Source organism: Liolophura sinensis, chromosome 7 (genome assembly GCF_032854445.1).
Source record: "Liolophura sinensis isolate JHLJ2023 chromosome 7, CUHK_Ljap_v2, whole genome shotgun sequence".
In the NCBI taxonomy this organism is placed as follows: Eukaryota; Metazoa; Mollusca; class Polyplacophora; order Chitonida; family Chitonidae; genus Liolophura; species Liolophura sinensis.
This window is the reverse complement of record NC_088301.1, coordinates 51,900,439-51,909,427: the sequence shown is the minus strand read 5'-3', so window position 1 is coordinate 51,909,427 and position 8,989 is coordinate 51,900,439. Positions and strand designations below refer to the sequence as shown.

The 8,989-nt window shown below is 37.1% G+C and overlaps 1 protein-coding gene and 1 non-coding gene across 3 annotated transcripts; both read right to left on the bottom strand.

Annotated features, from left to right (window-relative positions):
• Nucleotides 1-526: 526 nt before the first annotated feature.
• Trnat-agu (transfer RNA threonine (anticodon AGU)) lies at nucleotides 527-600 on the bottom strand. Its single transcript has one exon. It is a non-coding gene; the product is annotated as a tRNA-Thr (tRNA).
• Nucleotides 601-1,351: 751 nt separating this feature from the next.
• LOC135471475 (short-chain-enoyl-CoA hydratase-like) lies at nucleotides 1,352-7,779 on the bottom strand. 2 transcript variants are annotated; one of them, XM_064750724.1, is made up of 8 exons: nucleotides 7,677-7,779; nucleotides 6,949-7,110; nucleotides 5,790-5,899; nucleotides 4,837-4,981; nucleotides 4,320-4,469; nucleotides 3,916-4,089; nucleotides 3,346-3,463; nucleotides 1,352-2,431 (listed from the first exon to the last, which is right to left on the bottom strand). In XM_064750724.1, the coding sequence occupies exons 1-7, from the start codon at nucleotides 7,771-7,773 to the stop codon at nucleotides 3,393-3,395; spliced, it is 909 nt and encodes a 302-aa protein (XP_064606794.1). In that variant the 5' UTR covers nucleotides 7,774-7,779; the 3' UTR covers nucleotides 1,352-2,431; nucleotides 3,346-3,392. The 2 variants fall into 2 exon arrangements, with proteins under 2 accessions (XP_064606794.1, XP_064606796.1); XM_064750726.1 differs by lacking the exon at nucleotides 5,790-5,899 and adding an exon at nucleotides 5,632-5,741.
• Nucleotides 7,780-8,989: the final 1,210 nt, after the last annotated feature.

Below are 8,989 nucleotides of genomic sequence, written 5' to 3'. Positions count from 1 at the left end.
TACCACCTGCACTCTCCAACACATTCTGGAGAATCGCAAATTATACATTATTGAATTTAAGTAGTTTGCACATATATGTATAGAAAACAAAATATGAATTCTGACCACAAGCTTGGTAAAGATACGGTCTGAAAATGTAGATATACAGTTCATAAATTTTTACAGCAATACATAGATCATTTCTCAAGATATTTAAGTCACTAACTTTCAGCATTCTGACTCCGGTCAACGATGGAGGTGTAAAAACATTTTCATTAGTGCACATGTATTTCATGTGTTAAAAGAAGGAAAACCACATACTGATGCTGAAAAAAAAAACTTGCTTTTTCAACGGCACAAGTATGCTTTGCGGACAAACCAACCAACCTTTGTTGTAGTAAACTTCAGCCAATAATATCAATAAAATATCAATATTATTACCGCACCCAGTATAACAGCCAATCGGCGTTGAGTCTGTATTCCGAAGTACTGCAATGGAGAAAGAAAAAAAAAAAAAAAAAAAGAGACTGAGAAATCGCTCTCCCGCAGGCACCAGAGGGATTCGAACCCTCGACCTCCAGTTTACTAGACTGGCGCTCTAACCAACTGAGCTATGGCGCCTACCGAAAGTTCGGGTGAAATTTTTTGATCACATTTGATCAGAGTCTAACTCGAGTTTGGCATATTAAGCCGTGCCTTTTTAAAGCAAACATAAAAATTTTAAATACTTTTGCACCACCACAACACGTATTGTGAGGTCTCCCTCAACTAATGCATTTACCCATTCACAAAGTTTTAAGACCTATTAGAAGCTGTAATTGGACCCAAATGGACAAAACGACGTTAAGTTGGTGGTGATACGTCTTTCACAAGTGCAGCAGTGCGTAGATAATTGCGCCATGCCGGGTGGCAATGGATGGATAGAGGGAGATAACTCTTTTCCAAGAGCTAGTGAGTGCTTGGTGTGGGGTTTAACGTCGTACTTAACAATTTTTCAGTGATATGACGACGAAGGAATCCTTAAAGTGCATGTAATGTGGGTCCTCGTTGCAGGACGGATTTCCATCCCTCTTTTATCTAGTGCTTCACTGAGACGACTTACCGAAGCCAAATATGCCGCCCGCCCGAGCCATTATACTGATAGCCTACGGGTCAACCCCGTATCACTATCCCCTTCATGCTGAACGCCAAGCGAGGAAGTTACAACTTCCTCTTTTAATGTTTTAGGTGTGACTCGATCCAGGATTGATCCTGGATCTACCACTCTCGAAGCGGACGCTTTCTTTTCCAAGAGATGGACAGTTGTACAATGTAGTAACTGTTTGATACATATATGAATGCATAAAGCAATAAGACGCCTCTCTCTCTCTCTCTCTTTTTTTATTCCATAATTAATAATTTATTTGTGAAACATATATTTAAATAATTGATTGTGTTTATTCAATGTTACATTTTTAGAAACAAATATACTTTGGAAAGTATCACATTTGGTAGATTAAAGGTCAGTACTGGTACATGAACCTCAATAAAATTAGAATCCACCCAATTAATTAATTGAGCATTAAAAACAGTTTAGAGATAAGATGACAGCTCAGGTTTATTATATAATTTGATAGAAATTATAATGCAGTTCATAGTTGTGTATTGATGTCATAGCTGCTATGAGCCAATCATCTGCACACTCTTTGTTCACGTGACTAAAGAGCTGGCGGTGAAAACAAATCAAATTTAAAGGGATACAGAGTTGATGCTGATTGGCTGACAGTGGAGACAGGGTTTCTTGGGTTAAATCTTACAACCTTTGATACACTTGAATAAAGTACCATACCTAAAATTCATTCAGGCAAGGCATAGACTGAGCTTGGCTATCTCTCACACCAGCCAATCAGAATCGATTCTGTATCCCTTTAACCCAGGTGAGATAGGCATTGATGAAGATTTTAGCATAAAAAATGAAGAATGTAGCTAAATTGTAAGGAAGAACTTCTTTCTGGAAAAGTAATTAGTATGTGTCTTCTTTTCAAATATTATAGTTTAAATATCTTGTAGTACTTTGAATGTTAGAAATCGGCAAAATCAGCATTTACGAGCTTAAGTCAAGCACTGAAATAAGGCACAAAAACACAGTATGTGTGTTTTTTTTATACATGCTGTCCTGATAATGACCATGCATGTAATTAATATGCCATTGACTGGATAGAGAGACTACCCTTGAAAAGTAGCCAGCTACCTGATAGGGAATTAAATGAAATAAGATATGAGTTTTGGTCAGATTAAGCAGCTAGCTTCACAATTTTTTCTTTTATTTTATAAAAATTCAATGTTGAAGGTTCCAGTTGTAGGTGTAGCTGGTAGCTTTCTTCCAATGAAGCCCTTATGTCATATGCTTGTAAATTCCCATCTTCTGTATGTCATCGATTTGCCCACACCTGTACTCTTGATTCTGTTATCTCTGTGATAAGAAACAAAGATATAGGGAGATAGAGAAAATGTGGCAGGTGATAGCATTGTCCTAAATATAGTGTATACATTATGCAAAAAGGTTACCAACAGACATAGGGTGATAAACAAATTATTAAAAGCACATTTCAGGTCCAATTAAATTGTATGGGTCAAAACGTTTGATAACTCCAGCTCTTTAGATATGACAATAATAGATGCTTTCGAATATGATTAATAGGCAACAAATGCTAAGTTTAAGTGCAGAGTATAAAAACATGAAAATAAAACACAACAAAAATTGAATACAACACATCATATATATCTGTCTGAAACCATGAATATTTAAATGATAAAAAGTCGATCAGTCTTTGTGATGACCTGCATTGGCTTAATTTGAGGAAACAATTTCTTCTTTGAGCTGTTAAAATTGAGTGAATGACCAAACATTTTGACATCTGAAGAGATATGTTGAGGTAAAACTTGTGATGATAAAGCCGACCAAGTGTTTTAGATTATTAGGATAATGTACACTTAACTCGTAAATATCTGAAAAACATCACATCAAAAGTAACTGCAACAAATGATATATCATGGTATAACTGAAATACTTTCAATTCTATTTCACAAAAAAACCATAACATCTAGACAGGTACCTGATAAACCATGACATTTCTGAAAAAACATATGTGGTCAACAGTTTACTACTTACAACCCAACTGACATTGTTTTAAGACACCCACCCTGTGATCTAATGCCATGGTTCCTGCTATCATAACAAACCTATATGTACAGGCTTACCTTTACCCACACAGGTGTATCACTACAAGTACTCGTACACAGAGACAATGATTACTTGTATGCATGACCCATCTAGCTCCACACCGAAAGGGTGGGTCATCACAACTTCATGAGCATTACACCCACCTTTCAGTCTTGGTCTTTATCTTTCAATAACAAACATCTGTCATACTTCACAAATTTGACTTCACATTCAGATTAAAGGATCCATGGCGACCAATTCCATCTGCAAATGTTTTTGCTCCTACAACACAGAACACAAAACAAAAACACTGTGCAAACTGCCTGGCTCAAACTACTTCCATGAGATTACTGAACTAAACACACCATTTATAAATTGCAAATAATGCTAATTTTGACTTGTGGAACTTTCTTTGTATTTTTGCAACTTATATCGCAAATGTTGAAGTTTATTTATTTTCATTTGGATTGGTGTTTTATGCTGTACTGAAGCTCAAGCATTAGCTTGATTTGAACAAGTGACCATTTGTTGAGAGGCGCCTGAGTCATTGTGCTACGCCCATGACACCACCACATTAACCACTCTGCCATGGAAGCAACAAACTGCTGTTCGATTTTGACATATTTTATGTACATCTATGTATTTATTTGTACTCAGGAATATTTCACTTATACAACAGCTGCCAGCATCATGGTGCATGGGAAGACATTTCATTTTCACATGACAATACAGACCTGGAATAGACTCCTTGGTGAGAACTTTGACACCATCTATGTATTCATGTTGCAGTGCATCCTGAACTGATTTAGCTTCATAGCAGGAATAATAGGCAGACCTACGATCTGCATTCATGCATTCCTGAGGAAACTTCACCAAGCTGTTGGCTAGCAATATGGCACTCCCTAGTGCTGAAAATATAGAGAAACAGTCAATGTAAAAATCTTTGAAAAACCCTTGTATTACAGATTTTGGACTTACACTAAAACCTTTGGACTTAAACCTTACATTTTTGTCAATTTATCCTTATGCTGTAAAGGAGCATTAAGAATTAAATTGTAGTTCAGAGCACAACTGCTGCTTTCAGTGTAGAAGTAGGGCCAAATGTAACAATTCTGTCATTTGATACTCTTACCCTTACCTGTGCCAGTTGAGACAACTCGATTGGCTAAGCCCATTTCCAATGCCTCCTTTGCTCCCACTGGCCTCCCAGTTAAAATAAGGTCCAGTGCTCGAGACAGTCCTATCAGCTGAGGTAATCGGACTGTTCCACCATCAAGAAGCGGAACACCTGGACAAATGTCATGCCAAGCTTGATACCTATTTACTACTTTATTTACTAAGACATTGAGTATCAGAACTTTACATAATGTACTTTCCATTAATTAGAAAAACACAGCTGCACATCCAAATGTAATCACATACCGTTATACGCATTCCTGTTTATACAGCTTTAACCTTTTAAAAGTTCCTGGAAGCATTAGTAATTTGTGACCTGGATCATACCAAATCTGTGACAGAAGAATGTGTAAACATTTAAAAAGTTTCTGGAAGTATTAGTAATTTGTGACCTGGATGATACCAAGTGTGTGACAGAAGAATGTAGAAATATTTTAAAAGTTTCAGGAAGTATTAGTAATTTGTATGCTGGATCTTACCAAATCTGCGACAGAAGACGCCCATGATGGCATTTTCCTCCACCACCCGGAGGTCACACATTAGAGCAAGCTCCAGCCCTCCAGCCACAGCATAGCCAGACACTGCAGCTATGACAGGCTTACTGAAGGCCATGCGGCTTGGCCCCTGCAAGCACAATCAACACACAGCTGTCTTCATATTTCCTTTCTATGTTCAGGTCTTAGTGGTATATAGGAATCAATATTTTAAGACATGCAGAACTGTTGTTCCTTGCAATATCTTGCATCTTTCCAAATTCTTAATGTAAAAACCTGAAACAAAACCACTAACTCTGCCAAATAAACTCTGCAGTCGTAATGAAATGTGTACATAGGTATAATAAATAACTGTGTAATAAGCTCTCCTAACCTTGGAGTTCTCCAGTTGACTTGTGGGAGTCGGCATATGTCTAGCCACTATTGATTTGATGCTATGGTGCTTGAACAATCCCTTTTTAAATTCTTAAGAAGTGTTTTTATACACTATAAGCCTACATGAAATAATATCTGAAATACTACATACTTATATACAGTGATTAATCCACTTGGAATTTGGATTGTTGGGTAACTCTGTACTCATGATGGTGGCCAGTTTTATGGGTGGGTGGAGGAAACCAGAGGGCTCAGCATAAATTACTGAAAACTTTCCCACAAATATTGAGACCATTATTTTTAGAAGACACATGATCTTCCATGAACCTTAGACTTTGCAAATGGCACTAGTTGTCTCTGGCAACCCTAAAAGCATTGAAAACAGGGGAATTGTATTAAACTTACCATAAATCCAAGCTCATGGTCAATAGGTTCACCAATCTCTTGCATATTTTCATCATCTGCATTAACTCTTGAAAGTTCTTTTAGGTCATAACCAGCACAAAAGTTCCCACCTGCAAAAAAAAGCTTGTGTGAGAAATACAGTATGAATGACAACTTACAATAAATCCGTATTCTGTTTTCAGTGGTTCATCTACCATCATGGACCTGGGGTCTTGCTTGTCCACAGTCGAAAGTTCCTTAAGGTCCCACCCAGCACAAAAACAGCCGCCTGGAAATAAGAGATGTACACAATGTGGTTTGGATGTTTGGCTTCCCATTCTACGTTAGAATAGTGACATATCCAATGTGGTTCTTTCTTAAGCGTAACCCAACCCTAACAGATGGGGAAAAATTTACCATACAGAAAAATAGAGAAAAAAAAAAATTTCCTAAAAAGCCCAATAAAGACTTTAGAGAAGGGTCATCAACATATCTTGAATAAAGAAAAAATGAAATAAAAATAAACTTGGGTTAAATCAGCATATTTAATATGTACTGTACATGCATGTTGACATTTAAAGGCTAAGGGTTAGGATGTGAAGGCTTCAAAACTAGATGGCTCAATTTTATAACATATTTATTTGACTGGTGTGTAATAATGCTGTATCAATATTCACAGAATTTACTTCACAGACTAAGTATGCACTGCTCAACATTGCTAGTTATTGACTAAAGAATCATTTGTGCATCATTCACTGCCAGGAATTGATGATGCGACAGAATTATTGTCATATAAGACATAGAGCAAAGATTCAAAAGCTGACAATTAGCTGGGAACATTTTGAGACATAACCACTAACTAACAATACATGCAAATTCTCTAGATCACCTAGCACAGTCTGCCTCTCACAAACACTTGGTTCCAGCACCGGAATCATAGTGGGCTTTGGAGTTTTATGGTCAACTTAATTACTGCCTTCCTGTGAGGACCTATGAGGACCTAACCACAGTATGCTGAAGGTTCTTCAGTTGTTGACTGGAATACTGACTTTACCATAACCATGACTTATATTTCTTTAAAGCAATGGCACAATTATGAGCATGGAAGATTACACCATGTCATTTAGATAGTGGCATTGCAACAGTATTGTGGTTATTTGGGATACACCTTTTTGTTACACACTCAGAATATTTTACATAGGTTGGCATTATAATTGATGTGGTTCATCTACCATCATGGACCTGGGGTCTACTGTTTAAAAAAAATGATGCCCAATGGTGGTCACAACAATAAACATATAAGACAAAAACCTAATTTCATTACATTTCTATATTTACCCTTTCCATGAAGAACTGCTACATGGCAGTCACTGTCATTTTCAAATTCTTTAAATGCAGAATAAAGTACTTTAGCAGTGGCTGGGTTGATTGCATTCCGATTCTCAGGGCGATTGATGCCAATCAAGAGGACACTTCCAACTTTTTCTACTTCGACAAGATCTACAAGAGCAAAGTATTTCGCACAGTTTCATATGTATATATGGCCTATACATCTTCAGCGAGCATTAGATATATGTGTATCACATGTGCAGTCTGAAGATATGTAGTGCTGCAGTTTTAATAATAGCGAATATTAGCATTAACCAATGCTGACTTTGGTTGAAATCAATATAAGAAAATAATACGATGTTTCTAAATATTTAAAACTATAAAATGCTCATTGTTGGGGATCTTACATGCACAAATGATTCAACCTTAACGAAGGGACATAACTCTGGGATGGCAGGTGCACGTTGGTTACAAATCGCGTTAAGTAGTTAGCATTACAAGGTCTGTAACCAATAACTATAAAAATACTCCAGTTAACCCATTCTTAGTTTCAACATTTTAACCATCCGTCACCGACAAAGAAAAACATGCTTAACCTCTTCTAGACCAGTATTTTTAACGCAGATGACAAAGGCATTCGGTTGCCAGTTTTCGATGCACATAAATATTCTGGTGCAAAATTGAACGAACTTGAATTAAAAATGACTGGCTTTGCCCACGGTGAGTGCTCATCTTACTTTTGTCCGTCGAGGCGGTAGCCATGGCTCTGATGGTACATTTCGGGGAATTAGGAAATCTGGAAAATGCCAATCTCTGCCAAAGTCTAGCGGCCATATCGACTTTGACGTCACAGGTCATGTGATAACAAAAGTGCGGCCATATGTGTGTTTAAATGACATGTTTTTTTTTTTTTTTTTTTTTTTTAATGAAGGCTGTTTGCCTTGTTATTTTTAAAGTTTGTTGTCCAGGTCTACATGTATAGATGTATGTGTCTGGGTTAATGCAACAGAATGAAAAATCTTATTGTAAAAATAACAAAAGGGCATAGGTGTGCCTGTGTTTTATCGACTTTCATGGTTTTTGCCAGTGGAATTTGCGCTTATTAGGCCTACATAGATACAGACCTAATAGACGCTAACTGTTAATTAACAGTATATTGAACGAACTAATTAGTATTTTCAATACTTGTTGACAAGCGAATTATCCTCTCCATTTGAAATGCTAGCGGTGGATCCGTCTTGACGGCTGGCATACGAATATTTGTTTCGAAGCATTTGTTCGTGGATGTAGGTCTATATAGCCTACTGTTGGTCTAATATATATATGTGGAGAGGTCTCTCAGCAATCTACGGTTGGTCGTGGGTTTTCTCAGGACTTCCAGTTTCCTTCCAACATAATGCTGACCGCCGTCGTATTAGCGAAATATTTAGAACTATAGGCTACGGTGTAGAACACCCATGAAATTAAAATATCACAAATTATGTCAGACAATAGCATACCGTCACGGCCCAAACCGCATTCAACTCTCCAAACACGTTTTGTCGTTCATTTTAGTGTCAGCAGTTTCCAAATAAAAAGTATCAGAGTCAGTGCAAAATTCATTAGGGATTCGGAAGGTGTTTGGGAATGAGAAGACGGCATTGTTTTCGACAAAGCTTAAAATTAATTAAAAGTCATATGATATAATTATTTTGCTCTGAATTTATTACAAATGAAGCATTGAAATTTTGCCCCTTCGTCTTTATCGCGTAGAAAGGGTTTTTTTTCTGTTTTCTTTTATTGAAAGTAAAATTATTGAAAGGCTGTCGTCCATCCGAGGTGCTTTCCCTGACGTCCGCGATAACCCGGCCAGCAGTGCTTCCATCTTAGAAGCCAGTACTTCAAAATTGAAGTATAAAATCCAGCGATAGTCGAAGATGCCTACATATCACCCTCAGTGGTATAAAGGTTTACTGAGCATGAATCTAGTTGTACAACAATCCTATTGTAATTTTGTAACTTTTAATTGGGGTCAAAATCACCAACACTACGCCTACAGAGGCGACGACCT

What these genes read in the sequence shown, in the direction of transcription:
- LOC135471475 (XM_064750724.1), bottom strand. Translation starts at nt 7,773, where the DNA reads ATGGCCGCTAGACTTTGGCAGAGATTGGCATTTTCCAGATTTCCTAAT. An exon ending in AAACAGAATACGGATTTATT is followed by an intron (nt 4,982 to 5,789) that starts GTAAGTTGTCAT and finishes TTGTGCTTGCAG; the next exon opens with GGGCCAAGCCGCATGGCCTT. An exon ending in CACCAAGGAGTCTATTCCAG is followed by an intron (nt 3,464 to 3,915) that starts GTCTGTATTGTC and finishes TCTGTGTTGTAG; the next exon opens with GAGCAAAAACATTTGCAGAT.